The sequence below is a fragment of the Falco biarmicus genome, chromosome 13 (genome assembly GCF_023638135.1).
Source record: "Falco biarmicus isolate bFalBia1 chromosome 13, bFalBia1.pri, whole genome shotgun sequence".
Lineage (NCBI taxonomy): Eukaryota > Metazoa > Chordata > Aves > Falconiformes > Falconidae > Falco > Falco biarmicus.
Window position 1 is genome coordinate 10,439,580 of NC_079300.1, and position 18,304 is coordinate 10,457,883.

The 18,304-nt window shown below is 39.6% G+C and overlaps 1 protein-coding gene across 6 annotated transcripts in view; it reads right to left on the reverse strand.

Moving 5' to 3' along the window:
• MCF2L2 (MCF.2 cell line derived transforming sequence-like 2) overlaps positions 1–18,304 on the reverse strand; it is a 181,064-nt gene that overhangs the window by 89,530 nt on the left and 73,230 nt on the right. For all 6 annotated transcript variants that reach the window (XM_056358580.1, XM_056358583.1, XM_056358579.1 and 3 more), the window contains exons 9-15: positions 18,000–18,114; positions 16,714–16,833; positions 15,319–15,510; positions 14,320–14,511; positions 13,756–13,933; positions 3,507–3,610; positions 9–97 (exon numbers count right to left, since the gene is read on the reverse strand). In XM_056358580.1, the coding sequence (XP_056214555.1) occupies positions 9–97; positions 3,507–3,610; positions 13,756–13,933; positions 14,320–14,511; positions 15,319–15,510; positions 16,714–16,833; positions 18,000–18,114 (990 nt within the window). The remainder of the gene's footprint in view (positions 1–8; positions 98–3,506; positions 3,611–13,755; positions 13,934–14,319; positions 14,512–15,318; positions 15,511–16,713; positions 16,834–17,999; positions 18,115–18,304) is intronic.

Genomic DNA, 18,304 nt, shown 5'->3' on the forward strand with positions numbered 1-18,304 from the left:
AGCCTTACCTCCTCCTTGTTGACAAGTTCTCATCACTTTCACTCATCACCAGGACTCTGCTAGATCCTCCTTGACTAGCTTCATGCATCACTTCAATCTGAATAAAAAGGACACATTAGAAGTCAAAATACTCAGTTGCTGATCTTTTTATTTAGAAAACATCGACTCTTTAAAAGAATAAAAAATGGATCCTGCCTAGTCTAGTAAGACACTGGACAAGTTAATTGAATTCTATATATGCAGGTTGTAAATTAAGAATACCTCCTCTCCCTTTTTCTGCTTCCTTGTTCAACATTGGCATGGGAGGCATTCTTGAATCCAGGCAAAGTCTTTGTTTTTCCACCGTGGAAGGAGGGTTATCCCCTTACGCAGATCATTATAGGCATAGCAGCCTGTTAGAGTCTGAAATACTGGGGGTTTTTTTGTTTCCTGCCTTTACGTTTTCAGAGTTCTTTGTATGGTGCTGTATGGAGAAGTCTAAGGGAATCCATCTTGTGCCTCTGACAAGTATCTTTGCGCTAGTAGCAGTGTTGGGTAAGTATATCCCCTCAAACACAGCGCACAGCATACATGTGCAAGGGCTGTTCCCAGGTTGAAATGGACTGGAGTTTTTTACGTAATATTTTGATAAACATTAACCTACTTCCTTGTCCTGTCTTGCAGAGTCAGATCACTTCAAGTGTGCGCCAGGCACGTTTTACACAGGCTTTTCCTCTTTTGTTTTTTTTCCCTGCAGCTTTGAAACACCACTTGGGGCTTACTCAAAGGCAAACTCTTCAAACTCAGTAAAACAACTCAGCTGTTGAGTTTGCAGTTAATCCAATATCTAAACTCCAGCAGAGTCTTTTAAGTTCCTGAGCACTTTCATTTTTAAGGGCTGATTGTGGGGAAAAAAGCAAGCAGTGGCCTGCCTTACATTCTGTGTAACTAAGTTACTTAGCTGGTTGGTGACAATGATGGACTCATTAATAAGCTATCCTCACCTGAAATATTGCCAGAACAAATAAAATACAAACAAATTTTATAGCAACAATGGAAAGGGAAGGAGAGGGGGTAATACCTTGCACTGTAGTCTTAGAAAGTAGATTTAAAAGTGCATTAATGGATGTTTTTATAAAGCCTGTATCATGTTGTATGCACTTAATTGTGGAAGGAATGCAACTGATTACCTGCATTATTGGTGCAAATAAGACTAATTCCAAAGTTACTTTCTGTGAGTTCAAAGGTGAGACCAGCTGTATGTTCCTGCTGATAACTAGATTTTATTCTGTGCTTATTGCTGAACTCGTTGGCTGTTTTAGCCATTTTGGGAAATGGGCTGAATATAATTTTTGCTTTTCAGCTTCAGGGAAATAAAGGTCAAATGTACAAGCAAGTCAGGGTGTGGATAACAGAAGAGCCGGGTTGAAGTAGCTTGCATTATATCAAAAGGTAAATAGCACAATTGTGCCAGGTAGACACTTGATACATTTCAAGCTTTTTCTACCTTAGGATAACACTATTCCTCCCCTTCTTGCCCCTAACAATACCCATACCACCCAGAAAACAAACTTAACAAAACCCCAAAACAACTAGTTCTAATCTGTGTAGAATTTCTGCACTAACAGGATTAAGCCATTTTTTGGATAACTGGGGCAAAGCAGCACATCCACTAATTGATGCTGTTGCACAGTGAGGGTGCTAACTTATTTCCACTAATGCTTAATTTTTCAGAACTGGGAGTGAATTTCAGAACTGGGAGTGGCTGTTACTGGTGTAAGAAGCGCTAATGTATGAGGTTTGTTCTGTGAATTACTTATTAAAAATCAGGAAGTCTAAAATGCTTATTTTAAGAATACCTTCAATAATAGTGGACTAAACTGGAAAACACCCAGAGAACTTTAATCATAAAAGGTGATCTCTGCTATTGGATGTGTTCTTTATGTAGAGCTTACCTTTAAAAATCCTTTGTAAAATAACTAAGGAACTATGAAAAAATTAACAAGTGCAGGGGCTAGTGCGTCATTGTCTTTACCAGGTATATAACCTGTTTTAGGTTGGGGTATTTCATTTCCCCAGAGATGTACTGACAAAGCTTATTCCTTTCTCCCTCATCTGACCCCAGACTGCTGAAATGTGAAGAAGGCTACTTGTTGGTTTTATCACACTTCAGTGAGGCAGCTAAATCAAGATCATACCTCTTTCCCCTACTACTCAACTTGTTTTGCTATTCTTTTTGAATATTAGTTGTATTATTTCCCTGAACACATTCAGGACCCTCTCAATTTTTTGTTTCTTGAAGCATACCTTAAATTGCACTTTTTTTTTTTCTCATTCTAGTGATACATGCTGCCCTAACGAGCTAATAACATGAATCATAATGCAGGGAAGATGCAAGAAAATTACAGCAAAGGGCTGTTACTATTTAAAAGGTTGTGAGTGAACAGCACTGCGTATGATTTGACTTCAGTCTTTTTTTTTGTAAACTTTTAACTGAAAGGATGTTAGCAAAGTTACATAATACTTGTCCACAGACCATTCAGAACACAACTTGAGTGGTACTCCTGTCCCTTACAGGTGTATTTGTGTGGTCTAAACTCAAACAGATGAGGCATTACTTGAATTTGACAGGAAAAAAAATAAGTTTGGTCTCTGAAAGTGGCTATTTCAGCTAGCTCGGGGAAATGAAAAGTTGCAGGATGCAGCTGCAGTTCATTGTAGTTACAAGAATTGCAGATGAATGAAGTTTCTGGATCCTTCCGATTCCAGTCTTAAAATACCGAAGGAGGGCCAAATGCCTGTCTTGATAGCTTATCATCTCAGTCAGTTTCTACAGCTTAAACAAACAAGACTCTGCTGTAATGGCAGGGCTCTTAAATGCTGTCAGGCTTGGGAACAGGGAGGAAAGGATAAGGATGTCCAAGGAGTCCTGAACAGAATCTTGCTGCAGAAACAACAATGCTACAAATATCATAGAGACACAAAAGCAAAATACATTTCCCTGAACCTTACTTGCCCATGCAGCAACAAGCAACAGTGGAATTTTTCTACAGGTTTTTTGGTTGGCCAGTTTTGAAGTATTAAGCGTCTAGTATTCCCTCCTTTGCATGTTACCCTTAGATATCAGGGAAAATACATAACTTGGTGAAACCTGGAACATAACATGTAACTTCAGAGGAGCTAGAATAAGATTCTAGTTTTAGAAACAGAATAGTTCATATGCTATAAGGAAGGACTTTGGATGCACTTGAATGTATTATTGTTGGACATTAACTCCACATTTCCTCTTTCATCCTTTGAAAGTGATTTCTGCTGCAGTATAACTTGTTTTTTCTATGTACTTGAGCATAAATCTTTAACACTCATCAGAGTAACTTTCAAACTGCAACATGAAGTGTAAAAAACCCCAGAGAATTCTTCTAAATGTTCAGTTCTTTAATTCTAAGTATAAATATGTAAATCTTTTATTTATATTGTTTTGAGTTCTTTCACAATATGGGATGTCCCCCAAACACAGATACACCTACCTTAATTCCACCTTTACTCTTCTTAATGTTTTTCTTTTTTGATAACTCTACTTCAGAAATGGTCTTAGGAGGGCAGGAAATTTCTGTGGACCTCCTGTTGGTAGCTGAAGGAGTCAAAAAGAAAGTAACATTAGAAAATGCGTGCTAAATGTTGAAATCCTACTTTGTAATAAAAGCAATGAGCAAACATCCTGTCACATCAGTGGTAACGGAGACCTGGGTTGTGGCTGCAGAGGTGAAGGACCAGCTGGCACAAGGGATGGGCTATGTTCTTCCGTGCTCTGCTGTGTCTTGAATTGACACCTACAGCCCACACCGTAATGACTGCGTCGGTTTGGCTTCCTTCCTGCCAACCATCTTTAGCGTAGCACAGGCAAACGTAGCCAGCTGTATCAACAATTGGGTAATTTTCATTTGCATGGTTTTTCAGCTCAGGTGGTATTGCTTGTGTGAGCTCCCAAAGAGAAGAAAGTTTGGTTCTGGTAACAGTTTGCTAATGTCAGATCATAAGGAATTGTGCCCTATAAGGTTTCATCATGTGAACAAGTCTCAAAAGAGTAATCATACAGGTGTTCAACAGGTAACTGTGACCATGTATGTAATGACAGTGAATCCAGGGAGATTATTTTAGAATATGCTCTGTCTTGTCAGGTTTGTTGGGCCTTACAGGCTCTGTAAACCAGTTGACAGTGAGTTGTCAGAGAAAATTATCCCTAATAACATAACTGCTTCTCATGAGACTGCTGCCCAGAGAAAAGGTTTAGAATGAATTATGAGAAGGGGAATCATACATCTGGCTTGAGTGGAATGCATTTGGCTTCAGTAGAAAAATAATCTCTGTTACAGTTTGTATCTTTATTTTAAACTGATCCTGAGTTCACAGTGCATGTTATGTGAGTATGAGGCAAACAGTGCTCTCCGTGTTCTTAGTTGCTGAATTGATACAGGCAACCATGCATGTCATGATAAAAACAAATATGAATACCAGATGAAATAATGAAAGAATCCGGGTCAGGCAACAAAGAACAAAATTGTTGTAATTCTGAGATTAAGTCCTTTTTAGTTTTATTCTGGGAAAACTTTCTCACAGAACAAGAACTTTTTCAAAAATAAAAGCTGGTGTTTTCAAATGCATCTGGTAACATTGTTTAAGATGGTTTCACCAAGTTTAATGTTTTGAGGAGTTTACAGTCTTGGTGGTCACCAATAACTTTTTCTTCTTCTCTGGGAGAAGCTGAGGGATACAATAAAAAAGATGCAGACATCTTTGAATGAGGCAGCCACAGTAGCAAAAGATTCATGTAGGAGAGGACTCAACACTTTTAAAAAAGAAACACATTTAACAAATTTTCAACTGCCTTTGTCATTAAATTATTCTTTTAACGTAAAGGCAAAAAAAAAGAAAAAGCATCAAAATACCCCAAATTATATGCAGTTAAGAAAATCAGTTTCATAGACAGAACAACTGAAGCTGACATTTCTTCTATCCTGTGTGTTTTATTGTGCAGCTGGGAAGAGAATTAATTAAAGCAGCTTCTCTCTAACTCTTTCCTGAATCTTCCTGGGTTTATCCCATGCTGAATGACGTGAAGACTTGGTAATGTCCATGTCATGCCTATTACTTCCTCACAATGACTCCATATTAGAAAGTTTCTTCTAAAGAACAGCAAAGTCTGGCAGCCACCAACAGCTATAATTGACCAGTAGAAGATTCTTACAGTTCCCAGGACTGAGTAGAAATGCAAAATGTCAACTCTGGTTCTTCCATCACTCTCTTCAGAATATACAGCAGGGGGATGGTTTTGATTGAGCACTGCTTTCAACAGATGCCTTTTTCCCCATCCCCAAGAAAGCTTTCCATGAAGTAGTAACTGTTGTCTCAAAAATATTGTTATTTCACCTAAAAAGTGGTGTATTGACATTCTGAAACTAAGGGAGGGGAAAAAAAGCAAGATAGAGCAAATAAAAGCTATTTGACCTTATTGTCAAAGTTCTTCATACCTTTCTAATCTGCAGGGAGGATGATTTCTACCATTGGCAAAACCAGAATACCAACCTTCATCAACTATTTGATAAATTTTCAAACAGGCCCTTTTCTGATTTTCCCTGTGAATCCCTGAGTAAAGTGGTTACAATCATCAGTAAATTCACTTTTTTCCATACTAATGCATCCAGAAGATTTTATTTAGCCTTAAATGCTCATCTAGCATCATCTTGGCAAGACACAGGCTGCAATCATACCTGTCACACTGAACAACAGTCTCTTCTGGAGCTTCTCCCAACTATATCCTATTTATACCTCGAAAAACCAGCATTAAAATAGATACAGGACTTGATCACAAAAATCCTGATTCAGTTATAGAAAACTGAGACTTTTCATGCTTTTCCCCACACACTTAACAAACACTCCTGAATACCAGTTACCCTATCTAAATCAGAGTTCATTGCTCTACAAAGTCAATTCCCAAGTTTTATATATACTGGATGTATTATTAAAAGGAATGGAAGCAAAGAAAGTAATTTTAGGAAACTTAAGAACTTTTGCTTAGAACAGCAGTCAGTAATACCAAGCTGTTTGACCTGTTTATTAATAAGAAAACTTTAGCTTGAAGGGATGGTTGATACTGATCCTGGATGAAAGCAGTCAGCAGAAAACGTGGTAATCTGTTATGACTGATGTTTGGATCACAACTTACAAACTTGAGACAGATGTAGGTGATCCAGGAAAAAGAACACTGGACAGTGTAAGTGAAAGATGACATTCACAAAAAGCCCAAGAGCAGATCCTCTTTGATCCAGCAGCAGATTACTCGGGTCACTTTATTAGCTTAGTTTATTAGCGTCATCGGTATAACATATTTCAGGAAAGAAGCAGGGAGAAGATAAGAAAACAATCAACTCCAACTGCTTATATTTCAGAGATGAATTTGGTTCAGATTGATACAGCAAATTTTCCCCTTCAAATTTGACCCAGAAATGAATTGAAAACAGGAAGCAATCTGTTTTCAGTTATGCTCCAGAGTATTTTTCAGTTATAGACTGGCCCATATTCAGAGACTGCTGCGTGTCACTACACTCAAGTAGTTTCTGGAGCAATATAGAAAGAAACAGCTCAAATACCTGCCAATAATTATTGCACTAATTACTATGGAACTGAAAGGATTTTATAAGGGAAACTCCCTTATAAAATTCTGTACAGTTGGCCGTTTCAAGGTCATCACTGTACTGTACTGCTGAGGAAGCTGAAAGTTACAGTGTTCAACTGCCTACCGAAAGAACAAAGTACAGGAACACAAAGGAAAACTATATCTATAAACAATCTAAGGTCTACAGGGTATCAAGGTTGTTTTCATCCTATTGTTTCACAGCACTCCTCTGGATAATGAGTAATGAAGATTTCATTTTGAACTCAATATTTTAAATTGCTCAATGCTGCTTTTAAAACAAATGTTAAAAGGCATTGTATGCAAAGGTAAACTGTTTATTGCAAGGATATTTACCATAGAGCAGGGTTTGGGTCTATCACTTGCATTCACCTGGAGCACCCCTGTCCTTTTCATATGGGGCTTTAGTACTTCTCACTAGTTTTTCTATGAACAAGTTGCACGATAAATATGGAATTACTGTTTTACTACTAGCCTACAACAAATGGTAATGTGGGCTGTACTATCTCTGAAGTTTCTAGGAAAGGAGATAAACTCATGTGCTCAATGTTGCTTTGCAGTCTCCCCGCCACTCCAAGACTGAAACAAATTCAGTGAGGACAACTTGCTGTGCTGCTTGTGAGGAAAGGATGTGGTTTCACCCAGTTCCCCACCCTGCTCTTGCATGGCAGGGTACAGGCACCATCTCTCAGGTGTTTGTCTCTCACGGCGGGGGCTGCATCACACAGCGAGGCGCAAACAGAACAGTACACAGCTCCCGCGTGCTCAGAGACAGCTGAATTAGTCCATCTGGGCATTGGCCTCAAGTTTGCTCCTGCTAGAGTACATGTAACTTGTTGACCAGCAAGAGACACAGACTCGGTAGAGTCAAGGGTTATGACACACCCCCAACACTTGTAAGACATTCAAAGCCCCCCTCAGATTTAAATACCATGCTTTACATTCAGGTCTTGTGTGAATTTCCCAGCCACATGCTTCCCCATTTGTTTTCTGCAGAGGAGTTTGTGCATTCTCACAAATCACCTAAAGCAGAAACAAAGTCCTTTGTCAAGAACAGGTGTGGAAGCAACTAGTCTGCTAAACTGTTTATCGGGGCTTGCAGTTCATGCTGTACCACAGGAACATGAGTTTGAAGATAATGCCTTAATAGTTGTTTTGAATGCTGGTGATGACAAAACAGCATGCTTAGGCAGCTAAAGAAACACCAGAGCACCTAAGGGTTTATCATTTAATGGCTTAATACAGAAAGTCTTTTCCATTCTTAGCAATGTAATCTATACTTCTTTGCTCTAGCAAAATTGCTATCAAGCCCCCTAAAAATCTACCCATATAAGAAGCATACAGCAAGGCCCCTGTACATGGAGTATTGTTCTACAAGGAGACAGACTACTTGGTTTCCTCAAGAGTAGCCCAAGCGTGATAGCAGCCCTACAGCTGCACAATTGAAAGCATCTTCTCCTTTTCTCTACTTCATATATAGAAATATCTTGAACTATAGAAATTGGTGGTTTCCCCAAACCATTAATGAAAATCATATGCACCATCTTTTCTGAGTCAGCTAATCTCTGCAGCCTCACTTCTCCTGCACACATCCCCAGGCTCTTGCAAGACATTCTTTTATCCTCTATCCAGATGTTATTAGTTAGTGAGCGTTATGCACTAGTGACTGTGAGGAATGCTGGAATAGATCCAATGAGCAGTAGTACATATTTAACTGAGATTGAACCAGTTTAAATTTTGTTATTTAAGGAACTGAAAAGGCTCTAGCTGTGTTCCCCATATGAATTTGATGATCCAAGCTGGCCTTATGAGATGTTTGTAGGGTGAGTCATGGATTTTTTATGTGCAATGTGCTGTTAAACATGTTATTTGCTTAATGAGCTCACAGAAACTTTGACATCTCTGCTCCTGTACTTCACATTTATGTTGCACACAAAGAAATCCCTAGGTGAATATTTTACAGCATTTAGAAGACAGGAGATGCCAGAAGCAAAGCTGCATGTGCAACCCTAATTTTGCCCGTTTGCAGCTAAGGTATCTTGGCCCACCCCCCTCTAAGAATCCTTGTTTCATGCAGTGCATGGAATCAGAAACAATTCATGAGCAGCTATTCACTATTTTGATTTATCTGTATTTCTCAGTGGGGGCCCAGAGCCTTACTATCCGTATGGTATTTCAGTCCCTGCTCTGAAAATAATTGTCTTTTTTTTTCTAATAATCATTTTTACAATTCAAGTGCTTCATAAATACTTACTGAGCTGTTTTCACAACACTTCTCAGAGGTAACAGGCTGTTATCAACCACACTGACATCTGAGTTCCATAGATAAAGATCAAGAGAATACACTACTCTGGGAGACCAACCTGACATTTTTAGAACTGAATTTTCAGGTTAGTGAGTATTACATGCCACTAACTGTTCGAGGATACTTGCCCTGCCCAGTAATTCTGATTTCAGTCTTTTACTGCTTTTTCCAGTGTAGATTTCTTTATGTAGTTGCACAAGTTAGTGCAATTTTGAGGGGGTTGTTTTTAGTAAGTTGAATCACGTTAACACCCACGTGTGTTTTTAACAGGGTTGAGACCTTTACACCTACAGCACCAGCTTCTATTTCCCATGTCATCACGAGTAAAAGCAGCAGTAAGTAGTCACAGTTTCAGGGCTGACTCCACAACAGCTGAAACCCATCTGACCTGGGTCTGGTACACTTCTCCCTGTCCTCCCAACCTTTGGCCATATACTTTTCCCTTCTTTTTTTGTCAGCACTGCAGTTCAGGGAACTAGACAATGAGGAGCTGAACTAGCCAAAACAGAACAACCCCACCACCTCAGTGACAGTTTTCAGTTCCCTCCTTTGTTTCCCCTGGCTAGGTAACCAGAAGTACTGGGGGAAAGCACAGTCAGAAATGCGCTGCTGTGTGGGCAAAGACAAGAGTAGAAAGGGAGACTGTGACAGCCTTGCATTAAGCAGGCCTTACTTAAGATGCTGCAAGATCATACTGTAAGGAAACAAGTGGTGCAGGGGATAGGAAACATATTTTGTCTCTGGGTTCCAAAGATTTTTGCTGACAACAAAGGAAGTAAGACTATAGAAGCCAGAGTGTAGCAAGTTCATACCTAATTAGTATGTTTGAACTGAGATATTTTTTTTTGTCCCCCAAGTGCTTATAATTCTGCCAAATCTGGACACTTTAGGAAAGGACAAAACTATTTTGTATTGTCATGTTCCAGTTCTTGCCACAAAGGTAACTAAAGCTAGACAATTTTCCTAGCCTTGTTCACTGAGATGGCCAAAATAATTTTTTACTGAAGTTTTCCAAGAAAACATCAGGCTGAAGAAGATAGCCTTTGGGAAAGCTTCATTTCAAAGATTTGGAGTTTGGGAGAATTACAATCAAAATAGAGAACTGTTAGTTACAGTCATCCATCCCGAATAGCTCGTATTATCTTTTACAGTTCTGTGGCTTATCCCACTCTGCCTGACAGCCTGTGGGCAATGCTAGCCTGCAGGACTTGATTTTGTGGAGCTATGCCAATTCACTTCAGCTAAGGAGTTTTGTACAGAAATACAGACCAGAAATACGTAGTCAAATCACAAAAAATGATACCCTCAAAAGTGAAGTAGAGCAAAGGAATTTCTCCATCAAGTGTCACTTCTTTCCTCCCAACAGATGCAGGGACAATTTTAGCCCTTAGCAATATTCAAGCAGCTTCTATTGGGACTAAAGAGAGTTCTCCTTAAAATAAGGTGTCGTATATACTACTAATATTTTCAAGGCATTTATTACAAAAGGGTCAGCAGTTTTCTGCCTTTTCTGGGTTGATCTGTGAGTAACATTTAAGCAGATTCCCACAGCTAAAATGCACACCAGGTCCAGCTGCCATAGACTTTTGAGCATCACGATAATTCCAGTAGCAGTTTTTCAACGTTGAACAGGCCTGTCCCTGCAAAATTTACAAGCTCTTTTGTGAAACTGAAAGGTTCAAGCACAAATGGGATGACATTAAAATTTTGCTTCAGAATTTCCAACCCACAGAAAAGCATTGGGTGAGGGAGAGTTTACAGTGCAGCTCTGAGCTGCCTTTCTGGATCTTTACTAAGCTAAGACTATTCCAAGAGTGATCAAACACCATAAGGACATAGACATAAGAAACTGTCACAGTTGTTTCCCTGATAGAATTCTGCCCTTTCTCTCATACATGGTATCAGCTCTGCCTGTATGCACTAATGATTATGTCCGTGTAAAGTGAAGAGTGGCACAGCTATAATAATGGAGTATTTCATGCCTGAGCCTTCACATCTGTTAAGATTTTTCCATTAGCACCCTGAATTGGATTGAATTTTCCCTACCAGTCCTTTTTAGGGGAGCAGATAGTCAGCAAGTAAAAACAAAACAAAACAAAATCTATTCTGGAACAAACGTAACTTTTTTCCTTTCACAGACAACCATTGCAAGGCTGCCATGGTATTGTTACATCTGCTGCCTGGGGACAAAAGCCTTCCTTTCTGGTCTTCTATGTCTGTTTACCATATTGTATTGCCTTTGCTTGCTTTTGTATTTACACAGACTAGGAACATGGTATTTTCCCGTAGCTGTATTCTGTTTTGCAAGCTGTTCGAAATATTCAGGTACGTCCTGGTAACAAATAACAATGAGTTACAATACGTTTCAAGAAGGTGCTCTTAGCCTCTCTCATTTTTCTAAGATGGTACTCAATTCTTCTAAAAAACCCCGCTGATATTGCATTGATCCTGTAAACGTGTGAAGAAAGGACACAGAGGAAAGTCCAAATGAGGGTAGCTTCAAGAAGAGCAGAATTTCACAGCCTCATTTTCAAGGCTTGGAATAGGACTCACTGTCCCTGTTTCTATTCTCAGCCACATTTCAGACTCAGACTGTGAAACCCCTTGATGAATCAGTTTATCTGTGTTTATCAGTTTATCTTCAGTTTTCTTTCTGAAAAAAAACAGGGGTTTAAACACCAGTACTTGCCAAGTACTTTGGCATTCTGAGGGGAAGGACGCTCAGAAAAATTTAAGTATAACTCTTTGTAGCAGACAATTGGATAATACACAAAGGATGCCATTACACAGTATATGTAAAGATCCATGTATTGTTTACAGCAGTTAAAGTAACTTTCTGAGCCCCAGGATAAGCTGTAGACAGTCAGGGACTTCTGTTTTTGTACCGAGGTACTCTAGGTCAATCACCTTCTGGCACAAAAAATCTGAATGAGATGTTACAGTCTACTTACCAATGTCTGAACAAGACTGGGTTGCACTTTGCATCTCCTCAGAGAACAAATGGAGTAACATTTTAAAATAAATTTCATCTACCTATTAACATGCAACAGGACATCAGAGGCTATCTAATCCTTGTCACAGTTATCCTGTATTGTTTGTATAACAGGAAACTGCAATGCAAGGGTCAGAGCAAGGAAGCATCTCACGATTTTCTGTGAAAGAGCTGATAGTATGGGATTGGCAGTATGAACAAGCATTGTCATTTATGTCCTAGCGACTATTCTTTAAGATTCTGTTTGTGCCAAAAGTTTAATTTAAAAAATCTGCAAGCGCTCTAAAGTGACAAGAAAGTTTGAGAAACACAAGCAGTGACTGCATGCATAAACAGAAATGAAAGACTAGCTTTTAGCCTGAAGATGCAGTTACATGATAGCTGAAAACTATTCTAAAACTGTACTACCACTAGCAGGGACTAACCGGCTCTGACCTACTGACCCCATAACCCTGTTTTTTCTGCAACTTCTGCTTCAGCACTAGTGGCCACACAGTGAACAATCTGATCAACTTCAAAGTTAGTGCTGCTTTGGGCAGATGGTTGGGCAATGTGATCTTGAGAGGTCCCTGCGTTTTTGTAACTCATGCAATGGAAAACCAACTACTACATTTTTGCAGTCTGATCGTTGAGTTTTCAAGGTAAATCACAACTTATACAGCTAACTGACTGCCAACAACAGTGCAAGAGGGGAACACATGGCTGGAGGACGTGTGGGCGGCAGAGCAGGACCCCTTCAAAGGCATTGTGGTCCCTGCTTGCCTTAAGCCAGTAGTGAAGCTGAAACTTGAGGTAGCAACTCAATGTTAAGAACACAACTAGCATGGTTTTGGGGGAAAAAAAAAGTACAGATGTCAGACTGGCAGGTAACTGATGACAATGATTTCCCTTGACAAGGAAAGATGAGTGCTGGGGAGCAGAGAAGAATGACAGGGACATTTGTGTGACCTTGTGATAACATGCCTAGAAAGCAAAGTGATCAGGCTACTGGCCATCCTAATCTTCCTGTTGAGAAAGCAAAGTTTATTGCATGTTCTTCATGCAAATTAGTTTTTTCAAGGCTCTTTGCTAAAGATTCCCCTTTTAAAAAGCCCTAAGGTTCCATTTTTTAGTTTCTTATAAGCATCTCTACTGAAAATGGACAACCCCTTCCCACCACCAAGTACAGGGTAGCTGGTCTCCAGGATGCACTGTTTCAAATTGGCTTCATCCATGTTCTTTCTGCAGAAAATAGCTATCTTGATTAAAGGCACATCCTCATCTCAAGTAAGAAACTTCCAATAAATTCTGAACTCAAGCAATGTTCAACTTTTATAGTTAGTAGAGGACAATACTAGAAAGTGAATAAACAGTTATGTAGAGGGAAAAACGAAAATTTGCACAAACAAGTCAGTGTTGCTAACGAACCCTTAACCTTTGCAAGTATCTGACTAAAACTCGAGGGATTGTGACCCTTTAAAGCCAAATATTCACACTAGAGTACATGCAATGTAAAAGAGGTTCTCATGCTTTTTGTTTAGGGTTTTCAAGAGTTTGCACTATAAGACATACTGAAAAACAGTGTAAAAATGTACCCTGTAGATTAGGCCCAGGAAGAGAAGCCAGAATTTTTTTTTTATTCATCCTTGTTTGTATGTTTGCAGTGACAGATATTTCACATTTGTTTTTAACAGCTAGGCCTGCAAGGCTGACACTGAACATCAAGTCTTCATGGTGGCAACAAAATTTAAACATGACTATGTGAACAAAACATTGGTGCGTATCTGAAAGCAGGTGTGCATGGCCTACCTACTCCTGCTGGTCTGGTAATCTTTGGTGATGCTCGCTTTGGGGAAGATTCAGGATGCGGGGCAACAGGTTGTACTGGCCGGGTCTGTTTGGCTGCCAGCTTCTTTAGACTTACTTGCCTCTTGTCAAACATTTCTTGTACATCTTCTAGTTTTTGTAGAATTCTTTGGGCATTGGCCTAGGTAAAGAAAAGGCAAACAACAGATGGTTGTCAGTGCTGAACTAAGCAAGTTAAGAAAGAACTTCTGTTACTCAGATTCAGACTAGACCTGAAGATCATAATGTGCTGCAGTTTACTGCAACCCAGCCCATGCACTCACACAGATTTGTTTCACTGAGTAGGTCACGCAGTCTTTATAGCACTATGAAGAAAAATCACATGTCCCATGACTACCCATCTGAATAAAACTTATTGCCCTAAGCGTTCACCTCTATGCCCTTTTGGTGTAGGGAAACTGGCATATTTGTGCAGACTCAAATATATAGCCAAGTATGCTCTCATGTACAAGGCAGTTGGTAATTTTGAAATTTTAAATCAGTGCACGCATATCTGACGGGTTTTACCTTTATTTCAGGGGTGAGGATCATGTCAAACTGATTGTAGAACTCCTTCGGGTTAGAGAGCTGATGTTCCTTAGCCGTTACCAGGAACTTCTCAATTTCAACGAGTGCAGTTTCAGCTCCCTCTTGTGACTGGCACTTGTCCACAGCTTGGGAAGCTAAGAGGTAGATCCCAGCTTCACACCATTGGCTTGCCTTTAGAGAAAAACGGGGCCAGAAAGACTTCATCACTGACAGTCCATGTTGTGAGGTGTTGCTTTTACTCCACGAAATATGCATTTGGCCTAACGTGGCCCTAAAGGACTTCATAGCACCCAACAGTTCCTGGCCATAAGTCACCCCACCTAGATACACAGAACCAATAGCAAGTTAAGTTCAGTTGTCATGGGCTAGATGGTCCAGTAATATGTAAAGTAAAAATATTCTGAGCAAACAGAAGTGTTACTATGGTTGCTGCAAATCGAATCTGTCAGCTGTACTACCTTCATTTCAGTGTTCAGTCACCCAATTATCCAAAACCCGAAACAAGTATTTGAAGCATATCAAAACTCCCCGAAACTTCTTAGGCCTATAAAACTTAGTTAAAAATACTCCAAAGCAGGTTTTACCGTAAATTTTCAGTAATTCCTGTTTCAGATGTAGCTGTAATAGCATGCAGACATTCCCGAAGCACTTAGCTTGCTATTCTAGCTAGATAAGAAAGTGAAAACTGTTAAACTGAAAGGGAAAACAGTAATTTTTAAGCACTGTAATACATTTGATTCCCCTTTCAAATTTAGGCCTATTTCAATTTTTTTCCTTAGTTTTATCTTCTACTTTTCATCATTTAAAGACCATAATTATGGGAAGCTACTGCTCCCATTTTTATAGTAACAGTTTCTGAATTAAATGGAGGGAAAAAAAACCCCAACTTTTTCTCTTCATCCAAATTACCTGAGCATATAAAAACTTTCATTTTCAGTAGAACCTCACCTGGGCTGTTACCCAAGAAGGTTCACTCACCTTATCTAACTGCTTATGAAGCTCAAGAGACTTTCCCAAAATATCACACTTTTTCTTGGTCTCATTGGTAAAGTCATCACAAATACGCCTGAGTTCAACACACTTTGGTCTAATGGAGTCAACTGCATAATGGTTGTTTTGGATGAGCTGTTCTCCATGGAGAGCTAGAGACTGGGCCTTCTCCAAAGGTTCCTGTGAAATTAATGAGAAAGAAATCCAAAGCTAGATCTTAAAATGACATGTGTAATAAAACTAATCCGCCTCTGTAATCCCGGCTGTAGCCTGCAGGTGAAGGTTTGGGATATTAATTTATCTGATATGTCTTACTTTATATTTATACCAAAGACCAACTTAGTTGTCAGTGAGTATACTGAAACACAAGAGGCTCCATCCCAACATCAGGAAGCACCTTTTTACTGTGAGGGTGACCGAGCACTGGAACAGGTTGCCCAGAGATGTGGAGTCTCCCTCCTTGAAGATATTAAAAGACCACCTGGACAACCTGCTCTAGGTTTCTTTGCTTGAGCAGAGGCATTGAACAAGATGGCCTCCAGAGGTCTCTTCCATCTTTAAGCTTTCTGTGGTAACTGTGATTATGTGAGCACATGCCACCTTTTTTTTCCACATACTGGGGACATTTATTATACAAGTCTTTTTTTCCTGCAAAGTTCCCAGTAATCAGAAAAACTGTAAATTTTTTTTTTTCACTCATTAATTGTGATGTTTATAATGCTTTAGTTAATTTTTGTTCCAAGATATATTTTGGAAAACTCTTCAGATCCTACTGACTGACTACAATTAATAAACTTAGTCACAATAGAATTAAATGAGAGGTGGCCAACAGGAATAGAGCACACATCAGTACATCATGCATTTTCCTTCCATTGTCCACATCACATGTTACTATAACCTTTGATCATGTGCATCCTCCTCTGATTTAACTTACTCATTGTTCAATGCTTTCTAATAACACTTAAGTTTTATGTACATCACAGCTGACCAGCTGATGGAATTACAAAGTCCAAATGTCTGCAAAAGAAAGGTGTTTATTGGTAGGCACAGGTATTCCTCAAACTGCTACGAGTCTGAATAGAATGATCTTAAAAGTTACCTGGCCAAGTTAACCTGTGAAGTGTTCTGAGCTTTTCAGATTCTAAAGATGGACATAACCTTTTCTGGTCTGAAATACCAGTTTTTGAACTGGATTCTAGCTTTCCAAGTAACGAACTGGAACTACCAGTCTGAACAACCCTGGTTTCTGGAAATTAGGATCTGAGTTTTGCTATTTAAAATAATGACTCATGAGACATGAATAAGCATGATGTAAGGACAGTGACAGAGAAGTGTCTAGAAGATCATGCCTATAGCAGCTAGAATACTACATTGAGTGCAAACCTGTCCTTTCTCTTCTAATTGTTTCTGTTCCCTTAGGAGGTGCTCCACTCGAGTCACACTGTCTCCAATGTCAGCAAAAGCTGCTTGTGCTTCCATGAGATTATCCAAGGCCAGTTTTACCTAAAAAACAATATAAAAATTTAAAAAAACCACACCAAAAACCTGCACCCAAAGACCCATCACAAAATACTTATAAAACAGTAACAAAACTATGGCTTCTAAACATTTGCCTACATCTTTTAGAAGAGTCTACACCTCTGATTTAGTCTTTCAGCTCATTCCAAAATAGAAAAACCAAGAAATAACATCCAAAATTGAAAACCCAAGGAATAATGCAACAAATCAACTATTCTTCAAAGAGTTACAGTGCTTCTCACCATTTAGGCCCACACAATTTTGAAGACCTGTAACTCTAGAGTCTATATTACTCCAGAACCTGTATTACCCCAGCCTCTGGGCTGACAGCCGGGCTTTCTGAACTGTGTTTCATTGATCTGGAGCACTGTGTTCAGCTCTGGGGCCTGCAACATAACAAGGACATGGACCTGTTGGAGCGAGCCCAGAGGAGGCCACAAAGATGATCAGGGGGCTGGAGCACCTCTCCTGGGAAGACAGGCTGAGAGTTGGGGTTGTTCAGCCTGGAGAAGGGAAGGCTCCGGGGACACCTTAGAGCAGTCTTTCAATACTTAAGGGGCATTTATAAAAAAGATGGGACAGACTTTTTAGTAGGGCCTGCAGCAATAGGACAAGGAGTAACGATCTTAAACTGAAAGAGGGTAGATTTAGATTAGATATAGGGAAGAAATTCTTCACTATGAGGGTGGTGAGGCACTGGCACAGCTTGCCCAGAGCAGCTGTGGCTGCCCCATCCCTGGCAGCGTTCAGGGCCAGGCTGGATGGGGCTTTGAGCAACCTGGTCTAGTGGAAGGTGTCCCTGCCCATGGCGGGGGCGTTGGAAGCAGGTGGTCTTTAAGGTCCCTTCCAACCTAAACCATCCTATGATTACATGACTCTGGTGGAATCGGCAATTTACCATCACAGAAGTGATATTTGATCAATCATTTTTCATTTGTGTGTGATGTTATCAAGAAGTTGGTGTTTCACATTTTGGCATAACAGGCTCTCACTTTCCTCACTGTGCCTTATTCAAATGTTGTAAGATATCTGATAGCTGTCAAGATTTTTGAATATCCACTTGCTATTTCATAATGAAGGGCTTCTCTCCCAATCTCCTTTTTGGGTTGTTTGTACCAGAGAAGGCTAGACAGAACGAACAGATGAAATACCTCTCTAAAATCATGTTCAAAGTGTCGAAGCTGCAGGCATTGTTCTAGTTTTAGGTGATGCTTGGTCCAAAATTGATCAAAAGCCTTTTCTGTTTCATCCAACTGAGCCAACAACCTGTTAAGAAATTAAAATGAAAATAACTTACTACTTTCCTATAGTTCATTTCTTTTGTAAGAAGGATCTGTACCAACTTCCCCTTAAGCAAGAGAGAATGAAAAAAAAAAAAAAAGAATGACATGAGTGTGATGAATGACAGCTGCATGGATCCACTGTGCCAGCTGATCCACTGTGGCAGGCAGTCCTG